Source organism: Miscanthus floridulus, chromosome 12 (genome assembly GCF_019320115.1).
Source record: "Miscanthus floridulus cultivar M001 chromosome 12, ASM1932011v1, whole genome shotgun sequence".
Lineage (NCBI taxonomy): Eukaryota > Viridiplantae > Streptophyta > Magnoliopsida > Poales > Poaceae > Miscanthus > Miscanthus floridulus.
The window spans coordinates 80,327,002-80,340,070 of NC_089591.1; the positions used below are offsets into that span (position 1 = coordinate 80,327,002).

Below are 13,069 nucleotides of genomic sequence, written 5' to 3' on the forward strand. Positions count from 1 at the left end.
TAGTGAAGGGGTATAACGGCTCTATTTGATGGGGGCTCTATTTAAAGCCCTATGACCGGCTCAAGCCACAACTCTTGTACATTTTCATTGACATAGCAACCTTGTGAGCTTAGCCAAAATCCACCCACTTATCTCCATCATTGATCCATCATCTTTGTGAGATTGGGAGAGAATCCAAGTGCATTGCTTGAGTGATTGCATCTAGAGACACTTGGTATTCATGTTGCGCTTGTGGATTTTGCTTGTTACTCTTGGTGGTTGCCACCACCTAGACGCCTTGGTGCAGCGGTGGAGGATCGGCACGAGTTGGTGATTGTTCGTGGCCATCTCCGGTGATTGTGAGGGGAGTTGTACCTTTCCCGGCGGAGTGCCAAAAGGTAACTCTAGTAAATTGCTCGTATCATTGAGTTACCTCACTTGTGGGTCGGTTCTTGCGGTGTCCTATCGTGTGGACGAGGTTTGTGGAACACCTCTTAGCCGCTGAACCACCAAGTGTTGGTCGACACAACGGGGACTAGCGTGTTGGCAAGCACGTGAACCTCGGGAGAAAAATCGGTTGTCACTTGCCATTTGATATTCTCCCGGTGATTGGTTTTATATTCATCTTGTGATTGGTTCATCCCCTACACGGCGGTATAATCATCCTACTCACCTATTTACATTCTTACAAACTAGTTGATACAAGCTCTTTAATGTAATTAGAATTGAGAGCTTGCTTTATTATTTACATTCATCTAGTTGAGCTCTTTAGAGTAGCAAGTTTGTGTGCCTAAGTAATCATTGTAACTAGAATTGTTGGATAGGTGGCTTGCAACCCTTGTAGAGCAAGAGCAAGTTTGCATTACGCTATTTGTCATACTAATCAAATTGCTCTAGTTGATCTGTAGATTTTTAAATAGGCTATTCACCCCCCCCTCTAGCCATTTAGGACCTTTCACCCACACAGCCCGCGCCTCGCCAAATGGGCACTAGAGCGGCGCTGCTCCCTCCGCTCGCGCGCATGGCCGTCGTTCCACGCGCCGGTGCTGCTTCATCCGCCCGCTCGCACGGTCGCTCCCTTTCTTCTCCACGCGCCCGTGAAAAGAGCTGTCGGAGACGGGAGGCGACCCCTCCCTCGAGCTCCCCCATGGCGGCCAGCGAGCTCCCCTGCTGTTGCCAAGCTGGGGCAGCCCGCCATGGACCCCCGTGCTAGGGCAGCTGCGTCGCCGGCGCGGCCGATGTGACGCGCGGTGGGGTGGCCGCGCTGCTAGGGCCGGTCACTAGTTGCGCGGCCCGATGTGGCCCGGGGCGGAGGGAGCTATGCGGAGCCGCTGAGCGATTGGAAGATGAACGAGACCTGCTGCATCTGATTCCAATACGGAGGGGAAGGGGTCTGAATTGAGGGAGGGGTGCGGCTGAAGGCCCAATACCTCTTGGTATTGGAGGAGATTTCCAATTCTAATACCAAGAACATCCAAACAGCAGGTATTGAAGACACCCAATGCCAATTCCAAATTCCAGGCTTCAATATATACATACAAACGGGGTGTTATTGACATGTGGAGGATGGACTTGAGCTATGAGGTGAGTTTCTAGAAGCGACGGAAAAAGAAATTCACTCTCTTTAATATTATTAGGTAGGTACCGCTACAAAAATATAGATTAGATTGGATGATAAATTGTTCAAAGTTTCAATCACGGTTTATTTATTAGAGAATAAAGAGTTCAAAATCTATAATACTTATTATTTAATTTTCTATCTATTAGAAAAACAGGAGACAAAAAAGGCACCATGGATCCATAGGTATATAGAGATAGATTAGATTGAATGATAAATTATTTAAGATTTCAGCCACTATTTTTTCTATTTATAAGAAAAAACGCAAGACAAAAAAGGAAAAAAAATCACGAAACTATAGGAATAATATAAATATAGATTAGTTTAGATGAATTATTAGATTAAAGGACACGCAGATAAAAGAGAGATTAAAAAAGAGAAAAAAAGACCATAATACTATATATGTTATTTATTTTTTTACAAGAAAAAGGGAGATAAAAAAAGAAAAAAACAAAGTCACGTACATAAGCCAACGCGGGGAAAGGAAAATACAAATACGAAACGTCTTCCAAACTGATGGCCGAAACGTAGACACGTCTTCCACGGAAAAACTGCCGGTTCCAATTAACCAAGAAAATCAGACACGAGAAATTTTCCAGAACTGATGGCCAAAGCCGAGCCACTTTAGGATTAAGTTGCACGAAAAATTATTAGTGGTAGAAATTTTCTCTTTATTATTAGGTATAGATTAAAGGTTTCTTTGAAAGTTGGAACATAGGATTGAAAAACATAGGAATCGGAAAAACACAAGAATGAGATAGTAGTGCATGTGTAAAATGTATAATAAAAAAAAACAGAAATTCTATAGGAAAAGTCGTTTGGATGAGCCTTGGGAAAAACACAAGGACGAGCTACGCTTCTCAGGGCCGAAGCTCCTTGCTCCTCTTGTGCGATACATGTTGCAGGTATATTTATGTGATGTTGCAACACATGATATCTGATGTTTTGCTATTCGATTTTCCAGTGATTCACTCGTGTTGTAGTAGATCTAACTAGATGTTCACTCGTGTTGATGTTGCATCGCATCGAAGCGGATTTTGATATGTTCTCATCGAGATGGAGATGGGTATCTTTTTAAATAGATGTTGCAACAACTATAACTAGATGCGCCAATAATACGTTGATTTTTTTGCGTTGTAACTGTCCGCGTATTTCAGTTGGACTTTTGGACTCTTGACTGCAAGAACTGGATATCATTGCATTCGACTTGGTAGCAACGCGGTATTTCAGAAATATGCACATGGACTCTTATCTACTACGTAAGAAAGGAAAGAAAAAAATCTACATGGACTCTGATTAGAAACAAAAGAATTAAAAAAAAGACAAAAACATGCGTTATTGGTATCTTAGTATAAGAGAAGGGCATGTTTGGAGGGACTCCTACGGCTGGCTCCGATACTGCTGTAGTGCAGCCTGTCGGAGCCCCAAACCTACAGTTCTTCCCGTGCTACAGTGAGGTATAATACCAGACAGTGCGCTACAGTTCACCGGTGTCCAAAGAAGAGCATTAACACGATTGAATTGACATTCAGACCTGAAAATCCTCCTAGACGGCATGGACGTCAACAGGTCTTATTTACAAAGATCAAGATTATGAAGACAATAATAACAAGGCAGTACTTGCCAAAGAACCATCAGAACAAAATTTATTGGTAAAATACAAGCATCTAAATGTACTGAGATAGTCACGGAGAAATCTCGTACATTTCATTATTCAGAACCAAGGGGCCAGTGGCGGAATAAGATCTTACTCTAGTAGTGTACACAGTCCAAACTATGAGACCACAAATGGGCACCTTTTCATCATATAATCCCAATACAAAAAACACAAACAACCGGTTCTTCAAAACAGACGATTCATCGATACTCGGGTATGCGTGGGTTAATTGACGAAAGTATGTTTCCTTAAGCGCAAAAATAGACTGTTGTCTTCTCAGTCCTGGTCAAACGATTGAATATGCTCAATGACTCGCTCGATGGTCTCAAATTGGCGTCTTCCCTTGAGGATCGTCTTTGCACAATTGAGGGCAGCAAGCTCGCACTCTGCTCTCTTGCTGGCATCCTTAATTGACTCGAGATCCTCGACGTGAGCGATTCCAACTATTCGCCTGCATAAAAGGAAGAACCAAATTTTGGAAACAATATTCGGGTGGGAATGCAAAACAAAAAAATATATGTATGTGTAGTGTTTGAAGTTGGTGTTAAAATGTGACTTACAGTCCTTGTGAGAAGGCATTTTCATTTGGAAAAGTAACGAGCAAACATTTTGAAAATTCTATATACTTTTTTCACTGCAGAGCATGCCTAAACAGCCTCAAACATACCGTTTTTTTACTTCACTCGCTTTCATCAAAGCTGACTTCAGAAAGTTTGGTTTTATGATGCATAGTTGCACCAAAAAATAAGATATTACATCAAAACTAAAATCCAAAATCTTTTTATTATTTGAGTATGGTTTTGTCATTTCAGTCAAAAAGCCAGTTATTATATATCATAGCAGTCCAAGAGTTAGTCTGTTAGTAAGAGAAAGTGATTTTATTTAGAAATATCCTCTTTAAGAAAAAACATTATTCACAAATCTAATCTGCAGTTACCTGATCATTTTGGCTGAACCAAACCCAAGGCTATCATGGAATAGGTTTGTCATGTACTTCTTCTGAGCAACACTCACAAGCTTTGAGTTGTTGTATATATCAGGCAGGTATGCCTCCCCATTCCCTTCTTTGTGTTTATTCCATAGTTCAACGAACTTTTTCTGGAGCAAATTCCACGACTCTTCAATTGTCTTCAAGATCCATTTCTTGTAAGCCTGCAAAAGATAGGGAACACTAAGAACATCATAAAAATAAGTTTTGAATGCTGCATGCTGAAGCATCATGCTCTATGACAAACTGATACTTCTGTCACTGCCATTAAGTAATGCTACTACTGAAGATGCCATCAGTCATTAAATTATTTAATGCAAGGTATATTTTGGGCTGGTATACTTTTGTTTCCCAAGTACTATCCTCTTTATGCTAAACATGAAAACTTTTATTATCCCCTGGTATCAGAAAAATCACTATTTCTCATACAAGACATTAGCATCATATTCCAAACATCTATCCATCATAGAAGTAGACCCAAAGTATACTCTAATGGCATTTGGCTGGCATTACCTTAATAACTCAGAAACAAGCTAAACTACACAAATCAACCCAACTATGTTTGTCACCACGAGACCATAAAAAAGGAGAGAAGAATTTGGTATGGACAAAAGCCAAGTACATGTATAAGTAGACCGAGTATTAATAACACTATTGGACTTATAAAGGGTGCAAAATTAACAAGCTAAAAGATTCATTCATACATACTTTACGATCGTTTGCTTGATTAGCATGTCCGTTCTGTGCATAGTATGCCAAAATCAGGTTTCCAAGGAAGGCTCCAATGTCAAAACCCATTGGTCCATAAAACCCAAATTCTGGATCAATGACTTGAGTTGAACCTGTGGTCACCATGATAGAACCAGTGTGGAGATCTCCATGAATCAGAGCCTGAGCTCTCTCGATAAACCTGCAGATGGAAATCAAATAAGTCGCATTTCCCATGTACAGAAACAAACCGTAGGTAGCAATCATTTCTATTCATATGCAGTGAGGTAATTACATCGATTTCAATTCAGCTACTTCCAACTTGAGCTCATCGTCCTGTCGAACTGCCTCAGCATCTTCGTCAAGATAAGGCGAGGTCCACCGATTATATTGGGAGACACGGTATGGGTCCGAGAACACAACTTGTTCCGTGAGCCTACACATCTCCACATTCTCAGAGTACTTAGCAACTGCAATCACAGCACAATCCATTGCAAGTACCGTCAGGTTATTAGTGCACATCTCCCCTTTACAGGCATGGCCACGTACCAATCATTGGGAGCCAAGTCAACGCGCGATTGAACAGCAGTGAAGCAGCTCACCTCCGTTCTTATGATCCGTGGTGTTGTTATAGAGGAGGGAGGTGAAGAAGAGCGTCTTGGCCATGTAATCGGACACATGGTCGGCGAGCAGCGGGTACTCGACGCCGGCGATGAGGCCCTTGCGGAGGATGATGTGCGGGGGCTCGATGTAGCGCATCCCCATCAGCGACATGGCCCGGTCGAAGTGGTACACCTCGGGGGTGTGCTCCGGGCACAGGCGGCCGTGCTCCCGCAGCGTGGAGGCCTCGAAGTAGGCGCGCTCCCGCGTCATCGGCCACGAGTCCCCCACGCAGCGCACGTACGGGAGCGCCTGCGTGTTCCATGTCCTCCCGCGCGCGGCGCCGTCAGGGTGAGGATTAATAAGGACGAGGAGCGGGTGTGCTGTGGGGGTGAGGGTCGGACCTGCTTGACGACGATGGCGCCGGCTTCGGACTGCACGATGTAGACGAAGTTGAGGTTGCCGTCGCCGACCTCCTTGATCTCGATGGAGTCCAGGCTGCCGCCGCCGAGGCGGGAGGCGAGCGCCGGCGTGGCGTTGATGTAGGCGACCAGGGACACCTCGTCCAGCGGGTGGAAGCCCTGCTCCGTCTCGGCGGCCATGGCTGATGCTGGCCGCTACTCGAGCGACGCGGGCGCCGGCGAGAGAGGAGTGGACACAGGGGGGCCGTGGGGAATCTGCGGTGTGGTGGTGTGGGGTTTATGTGAGAAGTTTTTGTTCCGTTCTCTGAACCTGGACTTGTTTTGGATAGGCACTGGGCAGGCCGGATTCTTGCCTGCTGCATTCGAATAGTCGAACTGAATGTGACGTGACATCGCTGTATCTTTATAGAAAATATACGTAGTATTTATATCTCTAAATAAATTTATTATAAAATTAATTCAATGATCTATAATAATATTAATTTTGTATCATAAATATATATATATATAGTTAAAGTTGTTTCTCAGGAAATAAAAACAACTGTTATTTACGGATAGAGGGAGTAAGTGAATAACAATGGAGAAATTTCGAATATGCTCCCGTGCGAATTTATATTATGATCGAGAACTAACTCAACAGCCAAAAAAAAAAAAAAAAACAGAGATCATTCGATGGCATTGTATGTCAAATGACCGGTGCAACGAAACCAGCTTAGGGCTCAGTTTGTTTAGGGCTATTCCTGGCAGGAATCAGTACTGATGAGAGTTGCTATATAAAAAAACTGAAGCATTTTTGGCAGGGTTGGTTCCAGGGTGATTCCCTGGGACCGAACGTAGCCTTTATTAGCTCTTTTTTTTTAAAAAAAAATCATTTGGAATGCTCGATCAAAGAATAAGTGCAAATTCTTTGTTTGGACTTTGATCCAATAAAATTCTAACAAGGAACAACTTAATTTTTACGTGAGTGGTCGCATCAAAATTCATGTGCTTTCTGTAATGGACATCTAGAGACAGACGTCTACCTTTACTTGTACTATCCGTTCTCCCAGTGGGTTTAACGCCAAGTTCTATTTTAGGAAAATTCCATTTTGAATAACATGACACATCTAAATAACTTCGAGTCCATTGTTGATTGGTGGGAGGAGGCACAACAACGTATTTCGAAGGCTCAGCATACCTTCAATGGTCGTCATTTAAATCATGTGGAGCATTTGGAAATAACTTCTTCCAAAACTCTAGCTGTTATTAGCCCATCAAGTAGCTACTAGAGCCATAGAGGATATTGACCTTATTCGCTTGTCTTATAATCTGTACTTTTTGATTTGTCTTTTCAGTCGGAACAGTATTTTTTTCTCACAACAAATCAGCCGGAATAATGTTTTAGCTTTTTTTCAGCGAAGCGAACGGGGATTGTACATAGAATGTGGACTTTCCTAAGACGTTGTTAATTTTGTAATTGTTTTGGTTCTGTGTGTTTCCTAAGGGGATTTTACTCGCTTTTACAATCCCCTTTTGTGTCTTGATTAGACGTGATGCGGACATCCCATTCTAACCTAAACATCCTTTCCTCCTTAAACGAATGGTAGCCTTATGTTAAAAAAACAAACATCTTCGCAAGAGACATCTTATTCCCACCCCGCTTTTTAGGGGCCTTTGAAACGCAAGAAGTTGAATGAATTATACATGGATTTCAAATGAAACGGTATATTTTCATAGTAAAAGCACTTAAACAGGAACATGAGAATTTAAATCTACAAAAAAAATATTCACAGGAAAAGGAACAAGACGGTGAAAAATTTAATTCACAATATAGCAAAGGAACTAAACAATTTATGTGAGACTTTGGGTGAGATTTAATTGAGAAATGAAATTGATTGGCTATGAGTTACGAGCGAGAAAAATAAATGAAACTGAGAAGGACAACAATAGATAATAGCTCTAGAGGGGGTTAACTAGTATGTGAGTTCTTTAGATGCCATCGGCTAATTGGTGGTTGAAGTGTTTGTTTTACCATAAACATCCATGTTTTCTTTACTATTGCCTGTCTAATAGTTAGTTAAGGCTCTGTTTAGATACAAAGTATTTTTGGAGTTTTAGAAAAAAAAAATACCATGGTTTTGTGAAATACATTGATTTTAGAGTGCCATGAACATGGTTTTTAAGTCGTCGCCTAGGCGTCCAGGCGCTCGCAGGGAGTAAGGCGTCCCCGACACCTAGCCAAAAGCAAAGGACATCGAAAGGGAGAAGCCACGCAGCTACCTCCTCGCTCATCCCCATCAAATTCGGCGCCACCTGGGTCATCTGCGGCGGAGGCGGCGGTTGATGGAGATGGGGATCTGAGGGAGCAGCAGCAAGAGGTAGGGAAGGAGCGGAGGCAGGCTGAGCGCACGTAGCCAAGAGCAGCGCGAAGGAGGGAGGCAGCGCTGTTCCTGCGTGAGCCACAAGGGAGGAGATGCGGCGGTGCTAGATGCGGCGGCGCTGCACCTGCCTGGAGGAGGGGGATCCGGCGGCGCTGCATCTGCAGGAGATACGACAGTGTTGCGCTTGCGCCTGCATGATGAGGGATGCGTGCGGCGGCGCTGCACCTGTGTCCGTGAGATGAGAGATGACCTGAGAAGATAAGGACGCACTCTTGGGCTACCTCTTGGGCTGGGCCAAGCACTTCTCTTTACATTTGCTTTTTTCTGGTTTTTCTTTTTCCTTTTTTTTCTTTTTCTTGCCTATTCCCTGCTGCTATTTTTCTAATTCTTGGGATGGTAAGGCGTCGCCTTGCCTCGCCTTATGGTCGTCTAGGCGTCGCCTAGTCAACTTGAATGAGTGGCTCGCCACGTCTCACCTTGCCGCCTTAAAAACTATGGCCATGAAGTGTTTGTGTGCAACAAACTTTATGGTTTTGAATACCACGGTATTGTTGAAACTATAATTTTTTTGGAGTTTTAAAAACTCTACTCTAAACCTCTTTGTTTTTAAACCACAGTTTTGCACATCGATGATTCTAAAACTACAATTTCTTGATACTATTGTTTCTTAATACTACAACATCCAAACAAGGCCTAATACTTATCAACTTGCATAAAAAATACTTATACCAACTGGTGTGAGTGATTTTGCTTAATTTGTTACTATTTATAGCTACTGATAGTTTTTTATGGCTAGGTAGGTAACCAGCTAACGGTTAATTGACCAATTGGTTAAGACTATTTGGATTAACTAGCTAATTTTTACTAGCGAGTAACTACGAGATGACGGGATAAGAGACCATAGGACAAAGAATTGATAATCCTTATTTGTATGGAGTCTTGTGCAGTGCATCTATGCTCGTGGAACATGAGGAGAGAACAACTGCAATAAGAATGAGGAAAATAAGAATGAGGAAAGAACAACCATAATAAGACAGTCTTAGTCGGAGTTTTATTTGTAATTAATAGGTAGCCACACAAATGTTTTTTATGATGTGGCAACATCTTAAGAAGAGAGAGAAGCAGTGAATTTCGTGGAGATAAAACTCGCTTAGCTTAGTTATCAACTCAATACGAGTCATATAATTAAATGTTTATGAAATCAAAGAAGGAAACTATGCATTAAAAGTGATGGTTTCATCCATGTTTTATTTTACTTTATGTTTTTTAAAAACAACGCAACGAAACTCTCCCTCGAGAATGACACGAAAGGATAAACAAAATTATTTATTTTTTCTGCAAGTAAAAGGAAAACACAAAATGCTACGATGGAACAAAGGTTATCTTCACAGGCACAGATCTCATCTGGTGTGTCGTCGTCTCCGCTCGCGCGTGCTCCACCACTGACCTACTCCCCGCTTCAAAACAGCAAAACCGGAAAAAAGATTCTCCGTCCACGCCTCGCCCCAACCCTAGCCCCGGCGATCTCGCATGGCCACCGGCCCGCGATCTCTCCACGCCCTCCTCGGCGGCGGCGCAGGTACGCGCGCCCCTCGTCTCTCTGGGTACTGTTAAAATTGCTGTCCCCCCGCGGGATCCCGCCGATCCCTGACTGTTCCTAACATTCCTCGCGCTGGGACCCGCTCCAGTCGCCGACTTGCTGCTGTGGCGGCGGAGGAACGCCTCGGCGGCGGCCATGGTGGGCGCCACCGCGGCCTGGTTCGTCTTCGAGCGCGCGGGCTACAGCTTCCCCTCCGTCCTGTCCAACGCCTTGCTCCTCCTCGTCGCCATCCTCTTCTTCTGGGCCAAGTCCGCGTCGCTGCTCAACAGGTGCGGTTAGCCTGAGATCTGATATGGAATCGATCGCTCCTTTGCTTTGTGGTGTTTTGTTGGCGTGGTGCTTGGCCTCTAACTTGGGAATAGTTTGTGATGGATTGTACAAAATTGGATAATTCCCTGTCAGTTTGGATGTAGCTTATTCCTTTCTTCGAGTACCTCACTACCAAAATAGTGTATGGTTTAGTGATTTTAAGGATCTTATTATGAGTTGATTTCAGTATATGGCATCATTAATGCTTATTAATAATCTGGACTTAATCCTTAAGAGGAGCTGTCGTTAAGGCTTCATCTATCTTCTAAGTAGGCAGGGGATCCTCTTGTTTACCTTTTTCTTAAAGCATGTCCATTTCACCTTCACCACATTAGTAATCATGTACTATCAGTACATGATCCCTTCTCTGCAAAGGGAAGACTTGGCTTTACTTTACCAGTAAGTTAACATAACAGCTGGATACTCTAATCCGCTAGCATGTGGCACTTTCCTCCATAGCCTGTAGTAATGTTTGTACTGTCCCTTATGCAAGGCAGGACTAGGTGTTTCTATCATTACTCTGTACTGAGTGCTCTATGCCTCTACTTTTGTCTTTTGATGTTGGTCATCGTTCATATTCTGCTTCGGCAACTCGTAGCACTAAGTCATTGTGTATGATATGTTAACTTGATAGAAGTTAATTGCATTTGAATTTTAAGCAGTGTAATCAGGTTTCCTCATTCCCCGAATTGGTTTGGTCTTCATTTTGCAATGCCTCTAATTGATATTTAGATTTTTGTGATTTTGCGTGATATTTTGTGATCAGCAATGTACACTGTACTTCCATTGTAACTAGGCTACATGTTGTCCATTCAGAGTGGTAGTCTGAACGAGTTTTTTGGTTCCTTTGCAGGCCTCTTCCACCTCTTCCTAATCTTGAGGTTTCAGATGCAATTGTTGAAAAGGTTGCAGATCATGCTCTTGTATGGATCAATAGGCTGCTGGCTGTTGGCCATGACATCGCCATCAAGAGAGATAGGAAAGTTTTTATAAAGGTCTGCCTCTTTCTCTGAGAATCTCAGTTTCTCACACACTCTCTACTGTATATCTGTTCCTAATTATGTATGCTCTTCCTTTTCCCTGTTCTTCTTGGTGCAAAAGGTGATATTGATTTTGTGGGTGGTCTCATTCGTTGGAATGCTCTTCAACTTTCTTACGCTCATTTACATTGGTGAGTTCTGTTAATTATTTCTTCATGGATGTTTGGATCTGCTGTTCTTTTTTGACAGCTCAATGTTCATACTAAACTTGCCATTTCTTTTTTTTCTCTAGGGGTAACGCTTTCTCTGTTGGTTCCACCACTCTATGAGAAGCACCAGGATCAGGTTGATGAAAAGCTTGGTGTAGCACACAGTGTACTATCGAGGCACATAGATACCATCGTTACCAGGGCTGGACAATCAGCCAAGCAGAAGAAGACTGAGTAAAAGAAATGTTTTGCTATATTGTGGTGAGTTTTAATATGACTCGACATGAAATATATTACTTATCGATACTATGAAGCAAATTAAATCGAACAGCTTCCATGTTATGTCTCATAGTACATTAGTATTACACACGTCATTATGAGATAGATTAGTTTTTTTCATGATATATGTTTATTTAACTGTTGAAGTAGGTGATCATGAGAAATTTAGGGTTTCATGCTCGTGTGACGATTCAAGAAGCCAAGAAAAATGCAGTCATAGCTTACCTTGCATTCTGAAAAGAGCATACATCAGAAGGGGGAGGATATAAAAACTAGAGGCGCAACCTACTACAAACCCTTCTTAAATCAAAGTATTTTAATAGTAACAACATTCCCATCTGTTAGATTATTTTAATATTTACAGAACCCTGTATTTTGGCTGTGAACATGTTATGAATGGTATGGATATCACTTTAAACTGATCAATAGTTTGTGAGTGACACCAAAAATTTGAATAATTTGGCTTATGTTCTAACAGCAACTTGCACTACCTAGTTGCCTTTTCCTTATTTCCTGTAACTGACTGTACCTGTTGTAGGAGCAAAATCAAACGAATTTCAACAGGCTTCACTCACGGTGCAAGTCAGGGCCAAGCTCCTGCAAACTATTGTTTTTTTTTACAAAGACAAACTACTGATATTTGAACCTAGGTTCAGCAGCAACTGTTTTTTTTGCCGTATGTAGTTTCATTCTTATATACAACTTGTGTCTAGTAACTTGTATTCTGTGGTGGTTGGTTTGACTTTTGAGATTTTCCGTGGCAAAAGTGTATTTCCTGGAGTTTGAGTTGAAATTGTTCCTGTTAATTGCTGCTTTTCTTATTAATGATTATTTTTTTTCTTGTCAGGAACATCTCTGGTTGTCAAGTGGAGTTGACAGTGGGCCTTTCATCTTTGACTCTCCATACTTGTGATCCTCCACTAATATCAATTCTCGATATGCTGATCTCAGGTTTTGATGTGCGCTGTTCATTTTGGGAAACGAGATGGCTTGTGTATTTTTCTTTTTGAACATGAGGTTTACTATGGGCGCATATCTTACTCGAAATGTATTGAGAAATTGCAAGTTGCAACTCGTACATACAAGTATGTGGGCTGCTTGTGCTGTTAGTCATATGATCTTTCTGTCACTGATTTTAAATTTTAGGCTGCTCTGAGGAACTTTGTGCAGCTCATTCGATGCCCATCTGCCGGTAGCTCATTTTCTGAAATACCTAATAAGTTGTATTTTACATAGACAGATGCATCATGTGAGATTTTTTTTAACCTTTTTTTAACACTATTTATAAATAACACGGTTGTATTTTTTTTTCAAATATAACCTGTTTGGCCGCGCCTAATACCTTGGCACGGCCAAACAA

At 42.1% G+C, this 13,069-nt stretch overlaps 2 protein-coding genes across 2 annotated transcripts; one reads left to right on the forward strand and one right to left on the reverse strand.

Annotated features, from left to right (window-relative positions):
• Positions 1-3,226: 3,226 nt before the first annotated feature.
• LOC136496445 (methylthioribose kinase 1-like) lies at positions 3,227-6,243 on the reverse strand. The gene is made up of 6 exons (XM_066492114.1): positions 5,955-6,243; positions 5,553-5,862; positions 5,246-5,420; positions 4,951-5,152; positions 4,192-4,406; positions 3,227-3,705 (listed from the first exon to the last, which is right to left on the reverse strand). The coding sequence occupies exons 1-6, from the start codon at positions 6,150-6,152 to the stop codon at positions 3,531-3,533; spliced, it is 1,275 nt and encodes a 424-aa protein (XP_066348211.1). The 5' UTR covers positions 6,153-6,243; the 3' UTR covers positions 3,227-3,530.
• Positions 6,244-9,725: 3,482 nt separating this feature from the next.
• Positions 9,726-12,849, forward strand: LOC136497386 (reticulon-like protein B11). The gene is made up of 6 exons (XM_066493175.1): positions 9,726-9,911; positions 10,021-10,201; positions 11,095-11,236; positions 11,343-11,412; positions 11,514-11,691; positions 12,557-12,849. Exons 1-5 carry the CDS (start codon positions 9,863-9,865, stop codon positions 11,666-11,668), a joined length of 597 nt encoding a protein of 198 aa, XP_066349272.1. The 5' UTR covers positions 9,726-9,862; the 3' UTR covers positions 11,669-11,691; positions 12,557-12,849.
• The last annotated feature ends 220 nt before the right edge of the window (positions 12,850-13,069 follow it).